General features: G+C 50.9%; 2 protein-coding genes across 6 annotated transcripts in view; both read left to right on the plus strand.

The window, feature by feature from the left end:
- NOX5 (NADPH oxidase 5) overlaps positions 1–3,217 on the plus strand; it is a 40,467-nt gene extending 37,250 nt beyond the window's left edge. For all 3 annotated transcript variants that reach the window (XM_054077105.1, XM_054077106.1, XM_054077107.1), the window contains 6 exons: positions 373–417; positions 729–853; positions 1,203–1,287; positions 1,462–1,561; positions 1,718–1,884; positions 2,147–3,217. In XM_054077105.1, the coding sequence (XP_053933080.1) occupies positions 373–417; positions 729–853; positions 1,203–1,287; positions 1,462–1,561; positions 1,718–1,884; positions 2,147–2,278 (654 nt within the window). In that variant the 3' untranslated portion in view covers positions 2,279–3,217. The remainder of the gene's footprint in view (positions 1–372; positions 418–728; positions 854–1,202; positions 1,288–1,461; positions 1,562–1,717; positions 1,885–2,146) is intronic.
- An 8,011-nt stretch (positions 3,218–11,228) lies between these two features.
- The window catches only part of GLCE (glucuronic acid epimerase), a 50,438-nt gene continuing 38,037 nt past the window's right edge, over positions 11,229–23,629 (plus strand). For 2 of the 3 annotated variants that reach the window (XM_054077716.1, XM_054077721.1), the window contains exon 1: positions 11,229–11,293. The gene's annotated coding sequence lies outside the window, so the exon portion shown is untranslated. Of the gene's footprint in view, positions 11,294–12,073; positions 12,239–23,629 lie in introns of those variants that run through there. The other variant, XM_054077717.1, reaches the window with a different exon arrangement.

Raw genomic sequence — 23,629 nt, forward strand, 5'->3', positions numbered from 1 at the left:
GTCCCCTGGTGAGCAGAGGTTCCTCACGCCTGCTCCACCACACAGGCCATTGCCGTCCTTGGAAACCTTTTACTCACCTCCCAGTTTGAGTGGGGATTTGGATAATTGCATTTTTAATCAATACTAAAATCGATTAAGATCCAGATAATATCATCAGGTGTTGGGACGGTGGTGGGATGTCCCACCAGAAGCATGTGCCCAGCGCTGGCTCAAGCAGCGCCCTGGACTTGACCAAGGGATGCGACTGGAAGCGTGTGTGTGTGCAGCCTGGATAAACCCAGCTGGAAAAAGAACACCCAAAATGCTAGTGCAGGGAATAAGCTGTTTAAGGGTGAGGAGGAGGAGATAGTCACTGCTCTCTTCACCTTTCAGGTCTCTGCTGGGCTGGGTGAGACCCATCGATTCTGCAGCATCAAGGTGAGGGATGCCTCGATCCTTCCCCGGCTCCGGTGAGCAGGGCTGTGCTCAGCATCCCCAGGGGAGATCCACGCATGTGTCTAGTCCCCCTGCGTGTCCCCAGCCACCCCACACGTGTGCTCCTGTGCACGGGGGTCCCACCTGGGCCTGATGCAAACCCTGCACTGCTGAAGGGCTTTGTGCTTCTGCCCACTCCTCCCCCCTTATTTTTTTGCTCCCCCAAAACTTTAGCCCTGCTCCTATCCACAGCTTAAGAGTTGTTCAAGCACCCACAGGATGTTGTATCTCTCCCCATTTCTCATCTCTCCCAGTGCTACATCGATGGTCCCTATGGGACCCCAACACGGAGGATCTTCACCTCGGAGCACGCCGTGCTCATCGGCGCGGGCATCGGCATCACTCCCTTCGCTTCCATTTTGCAGAGCATCATGTACAGGTTGGTGCTGTCGCAGCAGCTCAGACTGTAGTGGAGCTCTGCAGCCCCTGATATGAGCCCTTTGGAGCCTTTGGGAGGCACGTGACATATGCCATAGTAGACCTGTCCTCCAACACCTCTCTGTTGGCCCTCCTCGCTTCTAACTTTGGGACCCATAACGCATGACTCCAAGACCCTCAGTTGAGCCCTCCCTGGAGATTTCTGCTCCAGGAAACTCGCTGGAAGGAGGGTGGCCATGGCCATGCACCAGAGCTGGTGAGGAACGGGTGCTCAGGGTCTCTCTGTCAAGGTCTGTCACGGTCTGGGGGTGCAGGTGGTGGGGCAGGTAGGGCTGTGTCTGCCCATGCAGGTACCGCCGGCGAAAGCAGAGCTGCCCCAGCTGCCACTACTCATGGTGTGAGGACCTGCGGGACGAGGAGATGATGCTCAGGAAGGTAGGAATGGACAGAGGGAGACACAGGACCACAGTTTGCCCTGGGGACAGGGGCAGGATGGTCCAGGATGGAAGCATCCCTTCCCCATCTGGGAGGTCTGGGGCAGTGGATGGCTGGATTTGTCCCCCGTGCTGCCTGCCAGCTCCAAAGCAAAGGCTGCTTGTGTCTTCTCAGGTTGACTTCATCTGGATAAACCGGGACCAGAAGCACTTTGAGTGGTTTGTCAGCCTGCTAACCAAGCTGGAAATGGAGCAGGCTGAGGAGGAGCCAGGAGGTGAGTGGGAGGCAGGGGCTGGCCAGCAGAGCCCCCATCCTAGGGGTGCCCAGCCCCATGCTTGGCACCCCCTCTGGGAGAGCGCAGCCTGACCGAAGGGAGCACAGTGTGGGGCAGGACCCCCAATCTGCAGCTGGGCTCCCCTTGAATGCCCAGGGCGGTTCCTGGAGATGCACATGTACATGACGTCAGCCCTCGGCAAGAACGACATGAAGGCCATCGGGCTGCAGATGGCCCTGGACCTGCTGGCTGCCAAGGAGCAGAGGGACTCGATCACGGGGCTGCGGACCAGGACCCAGCCCGGCCGCCCCGACTGGAGCAAGGTGAGGACTGGCCCTGCTGCCAAAATCCTGCTCAGGGGAAGAAAGCCCTGTGCCCTCAACCTTTGTTTTGTGGGGTACACCATGGGACAGCCCTGTTTTGGAGTGAGGGATGCACTGGGATATCCAGACCTGGAGAAGCCTCTCCTTCCCGTGGGAAAGTGAGTGCTGCAAAAGCTTGGGGAGGCTGAGTTGTGCTGAGCAGCAGCTGCCAAAGCAGGCAGGGATCTGGCCATCACCTCTTCTCCTTCCATCTGTGCACTAGGTGTTTCGGAAGGTGGCGGAGGAGAAGCGAGGGAAAGTCCAGGTCTTCTTCTGTGGCTCACCAGCGCTTGCCAAAGTCATCAGAGCACACTGTGACCATTTCGGCTTCCGCTTCTTCAAAGAACACTTCTAACTGCCACCCCCTGCCTCCCTGCTGTCCCCTGCCAGCCCTCCTGTGGGGTGATGAGCTCTGGTGGCCGGATCCTGCTGCACCACCTGTGTTGGCTCCCAGCTGCTGCTCAGTCAGAGCTGGAGAGGGTGGGATACAAGGGACAGGGAGAGGAAAGGGCTGACCCTCAGGGGCCACAGGGCTTTGGGGTGGAGGTGATGGGGTCTTGAAGCATTCGGGGTGTCCTGGATCACCCACACAGAGGTCTTGAGGGGCAAAGGATGAGTGTTCTCTTTGGGTTGGGAAGACAGGGTCCTGCATCACCCTGCCAGGCTTTGGCATGGAGGGGATGGGGTCCTGGAGCCCTTTGGGATGCAGGAGATGGGGTCCCGTGGCCCTTTGGGATGTGTGGGCTGGGTGTCCTGCAGCACCTTGCAAGGCTTTGGGATGGAGCGGTGCCCACAGGAGGGCACTGCAGACCTGGCAACCAGGGCCCTGCTGGGGCTGCACTGGTCTGGCCTCCCCCAAACCCCGCAGAAGGGGGTTTGCCTCTTCTTGCCCAGGAAAAGACATTATCTGGGTGGTGCCGAGGGGTCCAATCACAGCCCACCCACCTTGGGACGGCTGGTGGGATGGGACCCCTTCCAAAATGCTGGACCCTGGAGTGCAGTGACGTCCCCACGCGTGGCCGGTGAGTTGGGAGCAGTGGTGGCCTGTGAAGACCCATCACTCTTCAAAACAAGTGGTCTTGCAAAGCTGCCTTCCCAGGTGGATATACACCACCTTTTGTGGGCCAACCGTGCAGAACGCTGCTGCTTTGGTGTGAAAGAATAGAAAGGGACAATCAACGTGGAGGAGATACTGATCTGATGGCAAAGTCAGCCGTGGAGAAAGCAAAGTTGAACGCTGAGCTGGAGGAGCAGCCAGCACAGTGTGCTCCCAGCACCCCGCAGAGCCAGCCCCGAAGGATATCACTCAATGTGGGGCCGTGACACAAACTCCACAGATGAATCTGCTTCAGACAGCAATGATAGCTGGGCTGGGTAACGATCCCCACTGGCTTACATAAAGGGCTGACACGTGATGGATGGAGAGACAGCAGCGAGCTCTCAGCACCCCATGAATGCGCAGCACGAGGTGAAGATCCCCCAGTCGAGTGCCAATTTTTCTTAACCCTGGCTAACGTGGGCTCCTTCCTTCCTTGAGGAGTGGCAGGATGGGAATGTATGGCAGCTCACTGAACTGGGCTCCTGTGGCAGCGTCAATGTGGCACAGGGGCTCCCCTTTTCTCTCCATCCCCCACATTTCTCTGCCATCGTATTCTCCATCTTCACCTCACTCTCTGCAGGCTCTGTACTCCCCATTGCAGCTCCGTGTCCCTTCCAAGCTTAAGCCAGGGAAACCAAAGCCACGTTAGGTCTATACACTTTGAAACAGATCCTGGATCAACCCATGGGCTGATCCTCTGGGGCACGGACCAGGGCGCCTGTTCACTGGCATCATCGCAACGACAGTCCATGTGCCATAATGAAGGAAGCTGCTTCAATCAGGGGATGATGTGAGCTCCCACTCGCCACATCCAAGGGAAAATCAGGCCAGCTGCAGCCTTCTGAGGCTTGCAGGGAAAGAAATACCCTTCCTGTGCATGGACTTATGGTGTTTTAGGGATATCTTTTAGCTACGCTCACAGATTGACTCTATACAGTTACGCTTTCACATTGCCAAAGATGCCAGGGAAAAATAATGTGGCTGTACGTGACAGTGTCATGTGGCCGAAGAAAACACGCTCATCTCAATCATAAAGAAGAGTTAATTACAACTCCCCGTTCTCCCTTCGTTTCGAAGCAATTAGAAACAGAATGAATCATTATGCGTCTGCTGATAATCACTTTCACTCTGCATCCCCGCTGAATCACAGGGTGCTGTAGTGTTCTGCTGCTTGCAGCATCTCCAAAAAAAAACCCAAACCAAAGCAAATTTAGCTCTTTTTTAGCATCGTGGCACCAGGGACCCCGAAGCAGAAGAGTTTTGGGGGAGAAATCATGCAAAATGCCCAAGAAACGGGGTTGCCACCCTATTATAGAATCACAGAATGGTTTGGGTCAGAAAAGACCTTAAAGCCCATCCAGTTCCAAACGCTTCCATGGGCACGGACACCTCCCACCGGACCAGGTTGCTCCAAGCCCCATCCAGTCTGGCCTTGAACATCTCCAGGAATGGGGCAGCCACCACTGGGTGGGCCAGGGCCTCCCCACCCTCAGTGTGAAGAATTTCTTCCCAAGATGTCAATCTCTCTTCCTGATGGGAAGCACGCAGCTGTGCTTTCGAAGAGCAACAAGGCTCTGTCAGCTGGGTGGCCTTTGGGGTTTTATTTTCCCTTCAGAGGAAAGCGTTGGTGTTTGGGGACACGGAGATGTGTGGCGTGGCCACTCTGTGTCGGGCAAGCTGCCCACTGGCACGCACACCACCAGCCTTTTGCAGTCATGCATATGGTTTGTTGGGAGGAATGTGGTTGCTCCTCGTGTTTTCAGGGCTTGCTGCAATGTGCCAGGAGGGGGGAACACTGTGATATATGTCCCCTCCTGGCACGTTGCATTGCTGCTCCGGAGCATGCAAGCATCCTGCAGGGTTTCAGCTGCCTTCGGTGGTGCCTGCCTGCCCACTCCGAGGTGTTTTCCATTGTTGGACGGCGAGCTGATGCTCAGCAGATGGTTGGGAAACGGTCTCCGAGGGCAACATCAAGGTCACTGCTGCCACGATGAATACTGAGCTGCTCACATCGCAGCCACGCCGATGAAAAATTAATGAATTTCTACTCCTTTCCATCTGCAGAAGCTCCGTCAGATGCTGTGTCTCCTCCTCCTTCCCCCTCCCCCTGAATCTCTGTTCTTTTGTGTGTTTCCTTTGGATCTGAAGAAGAAATTAAAGGATGTGGAAGTTAGGGAAGGGGAGATTGCTGCTGCTCATGGGGTTTCGGCCCTGGGGTGGGCACAGAGCTGCAGAGGCTTTGGCACCTCGGCCAAACCAAGCCACAGCTGGCGTGGGAAGCCTCCCCAAAGAGAAGCTGCCCCTTAAACTCAGATTCTGCTTTGGTTTTGGGGTTGTTTTTCATGTTCAAGCAACAGGAGGCTCTGAATCAGGAGCTGAGGAGGCAGGGGGTGAGGTTGGATAATGATATATCTCCTGATTAATGCCTTCCCTTGGTTGGCTTCATTATTGTGATTACACTCTGGCTGTAGCATAGCAACAGCTAATTGTTGGTTGGATGCAAAGTGCATAATTTGCTGTATTAAAATTTTATTAAGATATAATTGCATTCATCTTGCAGCAGTGGATGCTTCCAAGTTGCCAAGGAGAGGCAGCAGTGCTTGTTGGGGCTCTGCTGTGTGTACCCCAAGCTGGTGCTCTGGTTGATGGGGTTTGGAGTGAAGCTGGAGCCTTGGCACATCAAGGCTTGGTGTCAGGATGTGAGTCCACAGTGTTGGGATGGCGTTTGGTCCTGGCTTTCAGGCTGGAGAGGTCTGGAATATTCCATGCGGAATATTCTCTGACCAACCCTCAATATAGGAATGTCCATCCTCTGATGGATGCAATTGAGGATTTGAAGGGTGATGATGTGATGGAGAGCAGTTCTGTGGAGAAGGACTTGGGAGTGCTGGTGAATAAGAATCTCCACATGAACCACCGACATAATGCTCACAGCCCAGAAAGCCAACTGTGTCCTGGGCTGCATCAAAAGCTGTGGGACCAGCAGGGTGAGGGAGAGGATTCTGCCCCTCTGCTCCAGTCTGGTGAGACCTCACCTGGAGCCCTGTGTCCAGTTCTGGAATCCCCATCATAAGAAGGATATGGAACTGTTGGAGTGGGTTCAGAGGAGTACTGGAGCACCTCTGCTACTGGGACAAGCTGAGAGAGTTGGGATGGGTTGTTCAGCCTGGAGAAGAGAAGGCTTCAGGGAGACTCGGAGCAGCTTCCAGTGCTGAAAGGGGCTCCAGGAAATCTGGGAAGGGACTTTTTATAAGGGCCTGGAGTGACAGGATGAGGAGGAATGGCTTTAAATTGGAAGGGGGAAGATCTAGATTAGACATTGGGAAGAGATTCTTCACGCTGAGGGTGGGGAGGCCCTGGCCCAGGTTGTCCAGAGCAGTGGCTGCTCCATCCCTGGAGGTGTTCAAGGCCACGTTGGATGGGGCTTTGAGCAGCCTGATCCAGTGGGATGTGTCCCTGCCCATGGCAGAGGGTGGGATCTGGACGGGCTTTAAGGTCCCTTCCGACACAAACCATTCCATGATTCTGTGATCGGTGCTGCTCGAGGGCTGCAACTGCAGCTGTGTCAGCACAATTTGGTCCTTGCAGCCTGTTGGTAAGAAGTAACTGCAAGAGGAGCTTTCGGCTGCCCGAAGCCCTTCAACATCACATCCCTGCTCCTCTGAAACATAGGCAGAGAGAGGAAACCTTAAAGAAACTGTATTTATTACCAGTATGATCACACTTGGCACATTCTATTACTAAGTGGTCCTGGTACATAGATATTATTCACTTAAGTAATCAATCACTGCCAACAAATTACAGGATACAGGGAATGAAATTAGCAAAATGAACTATGGATGTAAAATTCATTTGAAATTCAATTTAGGAGGAACATTAGCTTTCAATTAGTCTGCCCAACTGTTTGAGCAGCATTTTGTCTATCAGAGTTTTAAATAAATGTAATTAACCTTTGCTGTTAAATTGTTGTTGATTTCATTGATATAATTATTATGCAACTCCTAATATTTTGCTTGGATGGTATCTCATTAGCTGGTGGCTTCTAATTAGGGAAAGGAAGGACTGGTGGTGATTTCCGGGCCGTTTGGTTCCCTCTGCCTGGTGGGGCAAGGGAGGTGCTCCAAAGCATCCTAGAGGGGTTTCGGTGTAAGATTTTGCAATGGGAGAGGAGGTGACCAGTCCCTCCTGTCCCCAGCACAGCTGGTCCCAAACTGGTGGAGCTGGGGACTGAGGACAGGGAATGGCCAAAGGGTGCAGGACCGTGAACGTAAGGACGATGAGGGGGTCCTGCAGATGAATGTGGCAGCACGCAGGTGTTTGACACCACCTCAGGTGCAGCTGGAGGGGTGATACCAGCTTCACCCCCGGTTATTCGCAGCAGAGTGATGGCCCATGGGGTGAAGTAGGGTTGGAAGGGCACCAGCACTTTGTTGCGTTCCTTCCATTGCTGTTTCTATCCCTGTGCCAGCAGGACAGGGGTGGTGAGCCCAGGCAGCGTTGTCCTAGCACTGTGTAAGAAGAGGATTTTTGGGGCTTCTCTTCCTACTCATCGCTAACACCCAGCACAGCTGCTTCCGAGCTCCATGTGCGGCCACAGCGGTGAATCTGGAATCATATTAAGTTCTTGTTTTCAGGCAGTAAAAGCTGTTTGAAAAGCAGGTGATTCCCTGCAGAGAGAAAGGTCAGGGACTGTCCTGCGGCAGCAAGGAGCTCTCGAGAGGCTGTGCCACAACTATCAGCTTCCTCTGCTTCCCAGCTTTTCAGAGGAGATACGGATGAGGTAGAAGAGTTAATCAAAGCACATTAACTCATTACATCCTCATTTGAAAAGCAGGGTCTCAGTGGCTGGGATGCTCCCCCATCACGGGCTGCCCCTGCTCACAGCCGCCAGCCCCAGCTGTTGCTTTTCCCCCCGGAATTAGAAACATCTTTGACAGCCATTCCATTCCCACATGTTATTTTTAACAGATACAGCTTTCCCCCTTCAGCAATAGAGTTTTTGCGAGGTTATAACTCAAGCTAATATCTGATATATTGGACTAATTCTGCCCCTATTGAAGCCGGTGGAAATGTTTCCACTGACGTCAGTGGGAGCAGGATTGATCTCTGTGTGTGGACTATTTGTTCCTGAGGTTTTAAGAATTCATTTCCTCCTTCCATTGCCAGAGACAGATAGCAGCAGTGGAGTCATCTAATAACCACATATTAATAAATGAATCATCAGCTTAGAGCCCAGCACAGGAGGAGGCTGGAGGAGAATAACTGAGCTGGGTACCAGCCTGTCGGAATGACGGGATTCCACAGACAGGGTGCAGCAGCTAATCTGGAACCAGACAATAATTGCAATGTAAATTTTTTACGCTAGCATCCCCCTCTCCATCTTTTAAGCTCTATTTAAATGCATTACGGTAGACAGGAATGCTACTGAAATCCCTTATCCAAGCTGGAACGAGAGCACCTGCGGTACTTCTCTATGATGCCCTTTGAGGACACACTTTGTTTTGGACAAACTCCTAACAGCGCTTGAACAAGCCAGAAGAGATGATCAGCCAGCACAGGGCAGGCAAAAAGGGGCCTAGAAGTTTTACCTGGACACCTTATTTTTACTATTGCATTGTAACTAAGGAAATGTTTTTTTTCATGTACTTCGTTTTTCATGTACTTCATTTTTTCATGTACTTCATTTTTTTCATGTACTTTCGATACTGCGTATCAAGAACTTTCTACATGAAAGCAGAATCATAGAATCATAGAATCATAGAACAGTTTGGGTTGGGATGGACCTCAAAGCCCATCCAGTTCCAACCCCATGCCATGGGCAGGGACACCTTCAACCAGATAAGGTTCCTCAGAACCTGGCCTTAAATACCTCCAGGGATGGGGTAACCATGACTTCTCTGGGCAACCTGGGTCAGGGCCTCCCCACACTTAAAGGAAATTTTTTCTTCCTAAGATCTCATCTTAATCTCCCCTCTTTCAGCTGAAACCCATTCCTCCTTTCCTATTGCTATAGGCACTGCTAAAATCTTTCTTATCAACAACCTGAAGTATTGAAAGGCTGCAATAAGGTCTCCCCACAGCCTTCTCTTCTCCAGGCTGAACAACCCCAACTCTCTCAGCCTGTCCTCATAGCAGAGCTCCAGCCCTCAGATCATCTCCGTGGTCTCCTCTGGACCCACTCCAACAGACCCATGTCCTTCCTGTCCTGAGGACTCCAGAACTGGATGCTGGGCTCCAGGTAGGGTCTTATCAGAGTGGAGTGGAAGGGGGAGAATCCCCTCCCTTGCCCTGCTGGCCGTGCTTCTTTTGATGCAGCCCAGGACATGGTTGGTTTCTGGGCTGCGAGCATACATTGTGGCTCATGTTGAGCTTCTTATCCCCAGCACCCAAGTCCTTCTTTTCAAGGCTGCTCTCAATCTCTTCTTCCCCTAGCCTGTATACTGAGAAACACAGAAAACCATATTCTGCTCACCTCGTTACATCCTCTGAAGTATGTAAAAGCATTGGTGAGATTTTGAACTCATTTGCAATGGAAATTTCTTGGCTGGCTCCGGTCGCACTCTCTCTTGTGCACAAAGAGGAACAGGAGAGGCAAGAACCTTTCATTATCTTAAAACCTCTTTGTGTTTTACCCTATGATTTTGTTTTCATGGTGTGTGACACATAAGACTAAGGAATAACTTGGACAAAGGAGTGGGATGTGTCCACGTATTTAGCGCCATGGAAACAATGTTTGGGGCAAGCTAACAAAATAATTCTTTTAAGATTATTCCTGCTTGGCAATGTCACCAGAATCCCGACCCCTGAGAGGTCCCTGCAGCACACGAACTTCCACAGCTGAGCAGCTGCAGAGCAGCCCGGCAGAGGGGGTGGAACTGGATGATCTTTAAGCCCCCTTCCAACCCAAACCACTCTATGAATCTATAACCCCACGCTGCTCACTAAACCACGTCCTGAAGCGCCACATCTACATGTGCTTTGAACCCCTCTGGGGATGGAGACTCCACCCAGGCCTGGGCAGCCTCTGCCAGTGCTTCCTGCACGTTTAGTGATGGAATTTTTCCACATATCTAACATAAACCTCCCCTGGTGTGACCTGAGGCCATCAAAACATCCTCGCCCTGCTGGTCCCACTGCTTGGGATGCAGCCCAGGCACACTGCTGGCTCACATTGAGCTGCTCATCCCCCTCCTTGCAGGGCTGCTCCCAGCCCACTTGCTGCCCAGCCTCGAGTTGTGTTTCGCATTGGCCCCGCCCCCCGCCCCTCCGCAGCCAATAGGGAGCGCATCCTGCTCGGCAAGCCCCGCCCGCGCCCCACCGCAGCCAATAGGTAGCGCCTCTTGCTCAGCAAGCCCCACCCCCCGCCCCCGCGTAGCCAATGGAGAGCACCTCCCGCCCCGCCACCGCCCCCCGCGCAGCCAATAGGAAGCACCGCCCTCCTCCAGGCCCCGCCCCACCCCCGCGTGGCCCATCGGGTAGGGCCAGGCCCCGTCCCCGCCGCCGATCTCGCGGGAAGCAGGGGCGGGGCCGCGATGCCCGCTCCCCTCTGTGTGCCCCCACCCCTGGGGTTTCGCTGCGGTCGCCGAGCGCTGCCGCTGCCAGGCCCGGCAATCCCTAGCGACGGCACCGCGCATGTAGGAGCGGTGTCCCCGGTGCAGCGGCCCCTCCGGCACGCCGCTGTCACCGCGCCCTCCCGTTGTCTGGAGCTCCCAGCGAGCTCCTCCTCCCGCGCTCCTATTGGCGGCGAGGCGAAGCGCTGCTACTCCGTGCTCCCCCATTGGCCACGCCCTCCTCGCGCCTCTCGGTCCCGCCCTCATATTGGTCCGGACGTTCGGCAAGCCACGCCCCCCACACTCCCATTGGTCAGGATTGTCCGCGGACTGCACGTCCCGCGCTTCTATTGGTCAGAGAGCTCGATAGGCCACGCCCACGTCTCCCTATTGGCCACGCACAGGCCACGCCCCTGCCCTCCCTTGGGAGAGCGCTCAGCGGGTTCCACCCCCTCATTCCCATTGGCCAGGGTTCTCCGTGGGCCACGCCTTCTCCCCCCATTGGTTGGAGCGCTCAGTGTGCCACGCCCCCTACCGCGCTTTCATTGGTAAATCCTCTCCTCTTGCCACGCCCCCATGCTCCCATTGGTAAATCCTCTTATCAGGCCACGCCCCCCGCGCTCCCATTGGCGGCGCGGCGCGAGGGCGGGGCGTGCGCGGCTCGGTGCGCCCCCGCCTGCCCGGCGCTGGGCTCCGCCGTAGCCAGGCCCGCGCCCCGCAGGTACCGCCCGGCCCGCCCTGCTCGCTGCCCCCCCGCCGGTAACGGGGCTGTCGGGCGGCCGGGGCTGCTCGGGGGAGAAGGGGAGGGGGGGTAGTGCCGGGCTCTGTGAGCGGCCCCGGCTGGGGGCGGGGATGTGAGGTGCGGGGCAGGGGTTGTGGGGTGCGGCATGGAGGAGGGGGCACAGGGGTAGAGAGTGTGCGGTGTGGGAATGAGGAGTGTGGGAATAAGGGATGTGGGGTGCAGGCAGGAAGAAAGGGTCCGAGGGATGCAGGAGTATGGGTGGTGGGGTGCAAGAGTAGGGGCTGTGGGGCATGGGAATAAGGGGTGTGGGGATGGGGAATGTGGGACAGGGGAAGGAGGAGAGGGTCTGAGGTGCACAGGGATAGGAGTTGTGGGATATAGGGATAGGGAAAATGGGACATAGGGAGTGTGGAGTGTGAGAGTAAGAGATGTGGGGCAGGAAGAAAGGGGGTGTGGGGATAGGGATTGTGGAGTGCAGGCAGGAAGGGGGTCCGAGGGGTGTGGGAATGGAGGATGTGGAGTGCAGGAAGGAAGAGAGGGTCTTGGGGTGCACAGGGACAGGAATTGTGGGATGTAGCATAGGGATCATGGGGTGTGGGAAGAGGGATTGTGGGGTGCAGGAAGACAGGGGCCATAGGGTGTGGGGAGAGGGGCTGTGGGATATAGGAATAGGGACTGGACTGGGGTGCAGGGAGAGAGAGGCCATGAGGCACAGGGATATGCAGAGGAACCCTCTGTTTTCCACCTTGTGGGATTCCAGTGCTCTGAGTCCCACCTGGAAAATCTCCAGTCTGAGGTGAACCTGACTCTGGAAGGGTCACTGTGCTGCTGAAGACCCCCCCATCTCGGTGACACTCGGGGTGCCTCTCCAAGGGGAGGCAAAGCTGCCTCCTGCTCCCCAGCAGCGTCGTGGGGTGCTCCCTGGTGAGACGCAATGTGGTTTGTGGACAGTGTGGGGATAGGCTTGGAGATTAATATGGAATTGTGTTGAATCATGTTGTCCAGTGTAGGTTCTGCTGGGCAAGAGGTGGTGAGCGTTTGCAGAGTTTGCCTCCAGGTGCAGAGTGACACTCTTGGAGTTGGACTCAAGGGACAGCTTGTCTGTATTTACACCTAGGGACAAGGGTGAGTTGTTGGTGCTCCTTTGCTCTGTCAAGGTATTTAGCATCATGCTGGAGATGTCAAGTTGTATCGACGCCAAGGCACTCACAGAATAGCTGAGGTGTTCGGTCAGGCATCCGTGCAGCTAAACTCTACTCACAGTGTTCTCTTACCCTTTGGTTTCTTGCTGGGAGCATCAGGTGTGTCAGTTTTTCTCAAAGCCAGCTCTGCGGCCGTGCCAGCAAGCAGCAGGTGTCCCTTCGCTGGAATCGGTGAAGTTACAGCCACCTGTAAGCCTGTTTGTGTGAAGGATCCCGGTGTGTCTCAGATGAGTGCTCTAGCGGGTGTAAGAAGGTGAAAGCAGCTTTGTTAGGAAGGCTGCCACTAAGTGGATGTTGTGCGGGAGGTACCTTTTTCATAGGAGGTTCATCTCCCTTAACTGGACCTAATTAAAAGAGATGTGGCCTCTTTATTTTACCTTCTGGAATTTGAGCCACTTGAACAGTGTGAAGAGGAGAAAACCTCAACGTGCTCTCTGGGAAGAGATTAAATTAATATCCATGTTTTTTGTAAGAGCTAGAAAGAGTGTGGGTGAGAAATTTGATAATGAGGACAGGACATTGGAGGATCATAGGTCCTGTGGCTTCTTTCAGAATCGTAGAGTCATGGAAGTTGCGTCTTATCTTGGTACGAAAGGATTTGCTTTTTTAAAAGGGCACCTGGATCATTGAGATGCCTCTGACCTCAGTGATATTTGTTGATCACCAACTGTATCAGAAGTCAGTGGTTCAGTGAAGTGAAAACAATGCCCTCAAATACACAAAGTGTGATATTTCACCCTGATTTCACAACTATGCCAAAGAACGTCTCAGCAGGGCCAGAACCCTCTACAGGTCCATTAAATATTGTTAAGGCTTGTTACAGTCAGCCAAGTTTAGAAGCACCTAACGTCCTTAAAACCCTTTCTTGCTTGGCCAGCTCTAACTAAGAAAGCCATCAGCTACTGGCAACACCTGTGTCCGGTGGAACAAGCCAAAAGGCTCAAGTTCCTAGTAGTAACGAAGAAAAAACCCACAACTCCACAGTTTTTGTGTCTGAGGTGCTGCACTCCCTTGAAGCCAACAAGCACCACGTGGAAGAACTGGAAGGTCACACTCCTGCATGTACACTGATCATAGAATCATGGAAGTGGTGGCTGCCCCCTCCCTGGAGGTGTCCAAAGCCAGGTTGGATGGGGCTTTGAGCACACTGATTCAGTTGGAAGTGTCCCTGCCCATGGCAAGGGGTTGGAACTGGGTGGGCTTTGAGGTCCCTTCCAACCCAAATTCCAAACCCCCATTCCGTGATTCTGTGTGTCTCTTCAGGTGGTGCCTTGAGAAGTCCCTGACATTTTTGGCAGGGAATGATGTCGCTGTCTGTGTGTGAGATGGGAGTAGTTTGTTTTTTATTAATCTGTAACGGTCTCCTGAAGCACCACCTCCACGAAGCTGCCCCTCTTGTATCACATAGTGTGTTACACAGCTAAAAATTAGTAGGGACCTGAAATGATTAGTGTCTGGCTAGTGGCCCAGAAAGAGGGAAAGCTGGGTCTGGCAGTATTTGACAGTAATTTTCTGTAAGACAAGTGTCCTTAGCTCCTTCATTGTCCAATTGATTTGTTAACAACAGCGCTGCCGTTTGTAATGCTGAGTCTACAGTGCTGCTCCAGCAGGAAGAACAAGAGGTGCGCTGGTCGCCCGGCAAGTGCACACCGTGTGGGAAATGAGAGGTCCTGGGTGACAGCCTCGGAAAAATGGCTAAAGGATATAAGAACACCAACAGTGTAAAAAAACAATAAACAAAAAACAACCCAACCAACACCAAAGCCCCCCAAAATCACATTCAGCATGGGTGGCAATGATCACCTACAGTGCTGTTGTGATGTGAGCAGGAGACAACCAAAACTGCTGCTTTATGGGCTTTTTGCCTCCTGGTCTGTGGTTTTCTTATTTTCTGTTCTGAATCTCTATTCCCTTGATCAGAAAAGGGAAATAAGTTGATTTTCACTGAGGTTGCCCCAAAAGGAACTCTCTTTCTCTGAAAGTTTAATTGAGCTGTAAGATGAAAAGGCATCTGCTTGTGGTGTTCCTTAAACTGGTTCGTTTGGTTGTGTTGTTAATGAACTCTCTTTCATGTCAGAGCAGCAGTCAAAACTTTAAGATCTTGTTTCTGCTGGTTTTCAGAGCAGGTTGACTCATCGGTTTAGCCTTGCACTGCAGACCTAAAATGTCGGAAGATGTTCCCCTTTTACCAGTTTGTAATTTTCCTTCTTTTCCCTAATGCTAAAATTCTGAGGCTCCTAGATAAGATCTGGGGAATAAGAGCTCATCTTTGGGGACCATTTCCTCACTAAGCCTGGTGCAACTTTAGCTTTTATGTAGTGATGCTGGATTTTCACTTGGAACAAAATGTAAATTTGCTTTCTTATCAGTGCTCACTGTTTTCTTTACTTGCAACTCCATGCTCAGCAGTTATTGGTTTTGCTTCTCTTTTTTTTTTTACCTCATCTACTCTTGGCATCCTTTTTGCCTCCTGCTCCTTCATGGGGTCTTGTTAGTGCTGGAACAAGGCAGGTCTCTCCTCCCAAGTAACAGCTGGGCTTAGATCATCCATGGTGTGGCCAGCAGGAGCAGGGAAGCGATCATCCTCCTGGACTCCACGCTGGTGAGGCTGCACCTTGAATCCTGGGTTCGGTTTTGGGCCCCTCACTACAAGAAGCACATTGAGGGGCTGGAAGAAGTGTCTGGAGAAGAAGTCTTATGTGGAGTGGTGACAGGAGGTTGTGGTGAGGCGGGTGTTGGTCTCTTCTCCCAAATAACAACAGATAGGACGATAGGAAATGGCTTCAAGTTGTGTCAGGAGAGGTTCAGATTGGATATTGGAGAAAATTTCTTTACTGTGAAAGAGTGGTAAAGCTCTGGCAGAAGCTGCCCATGGCAGCAGTGGAGTCCCTGTCCTTGGAGGTGGTCAAACAGTGTGTAGATGTGGCGCCTGGGGACATGGTTTAGGAGGCACGTTGGGGTTGGGCTGATGATTGGACTGGATGATTTTAGAGGTCTTTTCTAACCTCAGTGATTCTATGAGTGGGCCACTGGTTCTTTAATTCCTCCGCGCCACTGAACTCTGTGCTGTGCTTGCCAACAGAACCGCAGGTGAGCCTAGGCACTTGCTTTTAACCTGGGTGAAGCAGCGTGCAGACGTATGGGGCAGAAAGACTTTGTAATGAACTGGCTAATATTTAACAAAGTTTACTTGCAGATCACACGTAGCTTCTCAGCTGTGTTTTAAATGTTAATATGGAATGTGAAATCCTGGACGTGACAGATAAAATGCATGGTAATGAGATCCTTCTAAAGAAAGCTCACTGCTAATTCCAAAGGAAACGAGCTTTTAATTAGTGTCTTATCTCAAGTATTCCACCTTTTCTTTTTTACCTCATTTATATTGCTTGTGTTTTTGCAGTTACAGATCGGCTGGCGCCCTCTGATATGGGACCCAGTTGGCTGGTGTCACTTTATGGAATCTGAATTACAGATTCTTGATTATGTGTTGATCACAAAGTTGGTTTGGCCATGTCTGCAGGAGTTAAAAGTTATTGTTGTCTGAAGTTTCACTTTTGGAAATTAAGATGTTCTGGGAATACCCATGTTACTGCCTGTGCAACAGAGAGACTCTGGGGCATCCAATCTTGGCTCTTTCAGGGGTGATACATTCCCTGTTGTATCCTGGGCTGCATCAGAAAAAGTATGGCCAGCAGGGCAAGGGAGGGGATTCTGCCCCTCTGCTCTCATGAGACCCCATCTGGAGTCCTGTGTCCAGTTCTGGAATCCTCATCATAAGAAGGACATGGATCTGTTGGAGTGAATTCAGAGGGGGCCACAGAGATGATCTGAGGGCTGGAGCACCTCTGCTATGAGGATAGCCTGAGGGAGTTGGGGTTGTTCAGCCTGGAGGTGAAAAAGCTCCAGGGAAACCTTAGAGCAGCTTCCAGTGCCGAAAGGGGCTCCAGGAAAGCTGGGGAGGGACTTTTTACAGGGTCCTGGAGTGATAGGATGAGGACGAATGGCTTTAAATTGGAAGGGGGAAGATTTAGATAAGACATTAGGAAGAGCTAGTGGCCCAAGCTCAGTGTTTTCTGTCGTGCTTCTTGCCTTGAAAAACAAACTCTATTCCAGTGCATGAGAGGGTTTTTTTTTGCAGGGTGCCTGGGAGTTTGATTTAAGCTGTGTGTTTGAGTGAGAAGCCACCTGGAGGGGCGAGTGTGACAGGAGTGTCGCCAAGCTGGTCCAGCACAGGAAATGGGGCTGGTGGTGTGTTTCTGTTCCTCTTTTTAATTGCATTAAGGCATGCAGGACATTCCAATACCTTCTGAAACAAAAGGGATTTATCAGGAGCTCCAGGAGCCAGAGAAACAATTTCTTTAGCCTGTATGGTTAAAAATGTTGACTTTGATTTTTGGAAACTTGAGTTGCGACTTCGAGAAATATTTATTCGAGTTCTCCTGTTAAAAAGGAACCCGACTGTGAAGCTGAATGCAGAAGCCTGCTGGTGGTGTTGTCTTAGCTGGTTGTGTTAAGTTCTTCTAAAACAAATAACACTGTGGTAACCGTTCTGTGTATCTCGAGCTGAAGGACTAATCAGCTCTCACCATCCCTGCTGTTTAATGTAGGCTTTCTTAAAAACCGTAAGAAGCTTTCCACTCCTCGTAGGGCTTTCAGATGTCTCTCTTCCTAGTGATAAATGTCAACAGATGAGATCAGAGCATCTTCTGCTGCAGGAAGGGAGAAGTAATTTTCTCAGTGAGGGGCTTTATATATAAAAAGTGTTTCTCCATGTAGCTGAGAAACTAAAAGAGGTCACACATTTCATACTGTAAAGAAGGGAAATGTTTTTGGTGATGCCCGGCTGTAGGATCTACTGGATGCTCTGGGCCCTTCTGCTTGTGCTCAAAAGGAAAACACACATGTAGGAAGGGCTGCCGTCTCTGCAGGTGCCTGGCTGTGGTGCCACTGGCTCTGAGCATCAAAGCCAGAGCTTGTGTTTCCTAACCATGGAAACACAGAAACAGCTGGGAAGACCTTCCCTAGGCTGGCAAGATGTTCTACCGATTGATAATAAATATGTAACGGCACAAACAGCGCTGTGGTTGCTCTACAGTTGAAGAAAATGAAGGAGGAGGTCTCTGTGAAAGAACAGGCAAGATGCTGAGTGTAATTGGAATTGTCATTTTTAAAAGTCTATTCTTAAATAGAATCACAGAATCATAGAGTGGTTTGGATTGGAAGGGACCTTAAAGCCCATCAAGTTCCAACCCTTGCCATAGGCAGAGACACCTCCCACTGGCTCAGGCTGCTCAAAGCCCCATCCAACCTGGCCTTGAACACCTCCAGGGATGGGGCAGCCACCACTGCTCTGGGCAACCTGGGCCAGAGCCTTCCCACCCTCAGTGTGAAGAATTCCTTCCTAATGTCTGATCTAAATCCCCCCCCTTGCAATTTAAAACCACTCCCCCTCATCCTATCACTCCATGCCCTTGTAAAAAGTCCCTCCCCAGCTTTCCTGGAGCCCCTTCAGGTGCTGGAAGGCCACCGTTTCATGTTATAACTGGTTTTAAGTACTTTTTTCTCTGCCTATGTGGATTTGCACTGAAGCTGCTGTAAAGAAGGGAACCAAGATAAGTCCTGATTCAATGCCAGCCCCACAACGGAGGTGTGGGAGATCTGCGGGCTCTATAGTGCGACAGTCTCCTTCCTCCACATCCGAGTGGGCTTTGCTGTGATTTTCATGCAGTGAGTATTCCAGAAATATCTGCATTTCCCAGGAAGCTGAGCTGTCAGAAAAGCTACTCGCTTTTGGGGCGGTGGTAGGAAGAGTTTCCTCCTGCTCAGCCATATGGTAGTGTGAGTTAATGCCATTGATGTTTTAGGCTCAGAGAAGGGAAAGAATTCCCCTCCAGAGCCCAGGCAGCCCCAGACTCCAGCACCCCCTGTGAAGTTTTGCAGGTGAACCACTGTCTTTTTAGCTTGCAAAAGTGCTTCTTGGTACCTATGGCCTCGCAACCAGAGTGTTTCTCACACTAAGTATGCTGCTTTTAACCCTGGCTCCCTATGACCCACTCGTGGGCTTATCGTCTAGCCTCTCTGCTTGGAAGCCTCTCCCTAGTTGCACTGGTGCCTTGCAACTAAGAAATCATAGAAGCATGGAATGGTTTGAGTTGGAAGGGACTTCAAAGCCCCATCAAACCTGACCTTGAACACCTTCAGGGATGGGGCAGCCACTACTTCTTTGGGCAACTTGTGCCACAGCCTCACCACCCTCAGTGTGAAGAATTTTTTCCTAATGTCCAATTCAAATCTTCCCTCTTCCAATTTAAAGCCATTCCCTCTCATCCTATCACTCCATCCCCTTGTAAAAAGTCCCTCCCCAGCTCTCCTGGAGCCCCTTTCAGTACTGGAAGCTGCTCTGAGGTCTCCCTGGAGCCTTCTCCAGGCTGAACAACCCCAGCTCTCAGCCTGTCCTCATAGCAGAGGTGCTCCAGCCCTCAGATCACCTCCGTGGCCTCCTTTGGACCCATTCCAACAGTTCCATATTCTTGTTATGTTGGGGATTCCAGAATTGGACACAGGACTATAAGTGGGGTCTCATGAGAGCGGAGTAGATGGGGAGAACCACCTCCGTAGTGTAGTTTAAGCTATTTTCAGTGCTTCTCTCAGCAGACAAGGAGCTTTCAGCTACAGAGCAGGGATTTGCAGAAGCTTCAAGTGCCTCTAAGAGCATGCTGGTGATGCCGGGATGAAACGGGCTGTAGGACTTCTATGTGCGGAACCCTGATGGACAGTCACTCTGGGAGGCTTGTGAGGCCCTGCAGCTGTGATTTGGAGGTGGCTAAATCTGCGCACAGTGTGGGTTGTGCAGTAACTTGCCATGGAATCTCAGTTTGATGTGTGGCACCTTCACACTTCCATTGGCATGGTGGTAATTCCTAGCTTGGATGCTTGCGCGCAGCGAATCCTCAGTGGCCAAGCAAAGTAGGTCAGTTATTTTTAAGTGTTTATGATTAATTTATAAATGCCATTCTTTCGTAGAGGTGAGATAGATCTAAATAGTCAATCTTACGTGATGGATGGCTGTTTGCGACAGAAAACTGGTGCTTCATGGTAAACAAATGCTTTTGCAAGGGAGACCTAGAAGTAAGTGGAAAGGATTATTTTTAAGCTTTAAGCTCTGCGTGTCTGGAGACTTTTCTTTAACATTAAATGGTTTTAGTACAGAAAATCTTTCTGGTATGTAATGCTTCCAAAACCCTTGGCAGATGGGTAACTTTGTTTCCAAACATCAAATGTTTTAGCTGTTTAATGCCTCTTTTTAAGCAGGAACAGCACTCTTGAAGAATGTTCATATTAAGCCTGCTGAGAATTAGACTTTTAAAAGAGCTGTTTCTGTGATGTTACCCCAAAAAGCAAAGAATTACAGAAAACTTAATGCAATACTTGGGCTCCTTTGCATAACATACTAAACAACCTCACGGGGTTGGAAAAGAGGGGAGGTCAGTCATACCCTGATGTTTAACCCTCTGGATTTACCTTGCTTCTCTCTGGAATTGCCTTTTATCACACTGACCTGTGTGTGCACATAAACACATTTTTGACCTGCGTTATCAAAAGCCTCGAATGCTTATTGGTAGGAATTGGGTCAGCACCTTGCCAGGAGATGAGGAAAGGTGTGCTTTTGGGTTGAATGGCTGCCAGGTGCTTTCCTTAATAGTTATGGGTCTTATTTGCACTCGGTGTTGCAATAAGGCTGTTTTTCATGGAATCGCAGAATAGTTTGGGTTGGAAGGGCCTCAAGGGTTTACACAGACGATAAAAGAGTGGAAAATCGATAATTGGGTTCTTAACATTTATATAGATGTAAAAGCTATAAGTAAGTAAGTAAAATATAAGTAAAAGCTTATATGCAAGACGGGTTCTTAGGATCACGCAGGTAGATTTCGGGCAGAATCAGAATGCTCGGTCAACAGAGTCAACAGAGAAACTGTGTGCTGCTCCACCATCACAGCCTCACAAGCCCAGCACGCATGGAGAGAGTAAACCTGACTGTTCAAGTGCTCAAACACCTTGAGTTTCCAGGCACTGAACCAACGAACTTTGGACCTCCTGATACCATGCTCTTTTTTATAAACATGTGTCAAGACATGAAGCAGTTTAGTAAGTATCACAGAAAGGCAGCATCACCTTAGTTCTTCTGAACATGAAAACCAGCCATCGGAGTGTGTCGGGTTTGCGACTGATCCCTGAGCTTTCATTTTCCCAAGATGCCAATACCAGAAACTAAAAAAAAAAAGTCTTTACCTAAGAGAGGTGAGAATTGTATCTTTAAAAAGGTGAGGACCTGATAAATCTCACTCCTGCAAGAAAGCCAATTTTCGCAAATGGCTAAAACCCGTGTCGCAATTACGCATTACTACCCAGCCTGCCGTGTTGTGGCGCCCATTTGCATAGCTATTACTCTATAAATTTTACAGTCTGCAAATACCAAGAATACTTTACTGTTAACGAATGGTGATGCCAGGACTTGTGATTCTAAGAAAACTCAGCGCTGTACAAAATCCTTTGTCTACAGCACCGCAGTCATGGTCAGTGCTGACTGTAATTCTTAGTGCTGTGACGCACTTGGCTTGAAGTTTAAGAACAAATTCATCTTCCATAGATGTAATACTTCCGGAAGATGTAAGGCACCAAATATTTACTTCTAGATGTAGTTCAGAGATCAAATATGAGTTTAAGGACAAGGTTGGTGTTGTGACCGACATCCTCTGCATTAGCAGTAGGGATACACAACCTCCTGTCTGGAGCAGTAATGAACTACACATTCCGTGCTGGGCGATGAGAAGCTCAGTGTGAGCCAGCAATGTGCACTCACAGCCCAGCAACCAGACATGTCCTGGGTTGAATCTAAAGAAGTGTGGCCAGCAGGGAGAGGGAGGGGATTCTTCCCACCACTACTCTGCTCTGACCTGTGTTCAGTTCTGGAGACTCATCACAGGAAGGACATGGATCTGTTGGAGCGAGTCCAGAGGAGGCCACGAAGTCTGAGGGCTGGAGAACCTCCTGTACGAGGACAGGCTGAGAGAGTTGGGATTGTTTAGCCTGGAGAAGAGAAGGCTCTGGGGGAGACCTTAGAGCAGCGTGGAGAAGAGAAGGATCTAGGGAAACTTTAGAGCAACTTCCAGTACAAAAAGGGGCTCCAGAAAAGCTGTGGGGGGACTTTTTACAAGGGTTGGATGGGGCTTTGAGCAACCTGGTCCAGTGGGACATGTCCCTGTCTGTGGCACGGGGGTTGGAACTGGATGGGGTTTGAGGTCCTTTCCAACCCAAACCATTCTGCGATTCTATGACATTGCTTTCTTCTTATTTTAGCAGCTGGTGTGACTGGCAGTAGTGTGTGTTTCCCTTTATAGAGTTTCCCGAAGTGAAAGGACTCTTAGGGGCCTGACATGGGGTTTCTTATTCTCTGTTCTTTGCTGTCAAAGCAAACCTGCCCATGTCCCATGCGTGAGATCTTGGAGACCCGTTGACACAGCAGCTGGCAGCGGAGGGGCTTTGCTGTGGCTGGAAGAGAGCCTGAAATCAGACCTCGTGTCCAATATGTTTGTATTTGCAAGTGCATGAGTGCAGGCAAACCTTGCCTCCGTGATCAAGGGGGCATTGACTCTCTTGGCATCTGGATGCCCTCTCCTGGCATTGCCTCCTCCCTTCCAGGCATGAAGCCTGGTCTGAGGGTGCAAGGTGTTTGCTGTCACCTCTCTGTCTTGCAATCCCCTTTCCTTGGTGTCCAAGTACAACTCAGTCTCCTCGGTGTCCAACTACTGCTCAGCCTCCTGCTCTTTGCAATCATTTCTCTTGGGACATGCTTTAAAAAAGCTTTGTTTTGCCATTCTGTGTTGCAAGCTCAATGTTTTTTTTGGGTGGGGAGCCCTAGAGACCCCATTCCTGCTGCCTCGGCTCCATCAGGGAGCCTCACCCCTTTGATGAGAATGAAAAATGAGACATGATAGAACCTGTACAGCTTCAGGAGTGAAGCTGGCAGTGTTGCTACTGCTCAGAAGAGGTTTGCCCTGCTCAGGGAGTTGCAGGAGCTCCCGCTAAGCTTTGGTGACTGGAGGCAGCCAGAACCTCTGCACTTAGCCCAGAAATGTCTCCAAAATACTTTAATTGGCATGTGTTTTTTGTAACCCAACAGAGCCCCCACCTTGTAGGACAAGGAGATCAGTCTTAAATAGGCACTTTGTATTTTACTCTAAATGACCACTTTGCATTACATTGCAGTCAGAAAAGCAGGCTGTGTTGGGACTGAACACTGGAATGGCAGCGCTCCCAAGGGACAATTTTACTGCCTTGGTGGCTCGTATTGAGGGACTTTCTGTGACAGCCAGCACCCCCATTAGTCAGGGTAACCCTGTGGCATTGAGTCAGGTTGGTTCCTTTTTCTGTGGGACCAAAAAGTCCCCTATTTCCAGGGATATATGTTGGGTAAAGCTGAACACTGGTGTTTAAAAAGGGAAGACCGTGGAGGGGCTCTTGATCAGGTTGTGCAGGGATAGGATGTGGGGAAATGGTTTTCAGCTGAAAGAAGAGAGATGTTAGGGAGAAAGGTTTTGCTGTGAGGGAGAGGAGGTCCCTCACAGTTTGCCCAGGGAAGTGGTGGCTGCCCCATCCCTGGAGGGGTTCAAGGCCAGGTTGGATGGGGCTTTGAGCAACCTGATCCAGCGGGAGGTGTCCCTGCCCATGGCAAGGGATTGGAACTGGGTGGGCTTTGAGGTCCTTTCCAACCCAGGCTGTTTCATGATTGTATGATTAAATGTGCAAAGATCAGAATGGAACTCAAGTCAGCTATGAAAATGGATGTTGATTTTTCTTTTTCAATATTTTGGGGTGGATGTGCAGTGTTAGAACAGCTTTGTTGCGTGTGGGTTCACGTAGTTACAAATCCCCTGTCTGCCTTGAATGTTTCATGAATATTAATGCCGTCCTCCTACCGAGCAGTTAATTGGGTGCCATCACTTTAACCACCTTATTTAAATTGAAAAGCACTCTTAGTAAATGACAAACATCAGTGTGAGACTAGGAGTGTTCAGTGCACTGGAAGCAGGCAGCTGTGCCTGCACCTTTTCTC

This window comes from Cuculus canorus, chromosome 12 (genome assembly GCF_017976375.1).
Source record: "Cuculus canorus isolate bCucCan1 chromosome 12, bCucCan1.pri, whole genome shotgun sequence".
Lineage (NCBI taxonomy): Eukaryota > Metazoa > Chordata > Aves > Cuculiformes > Cuculidae > Cuculus > Cuculus canorus.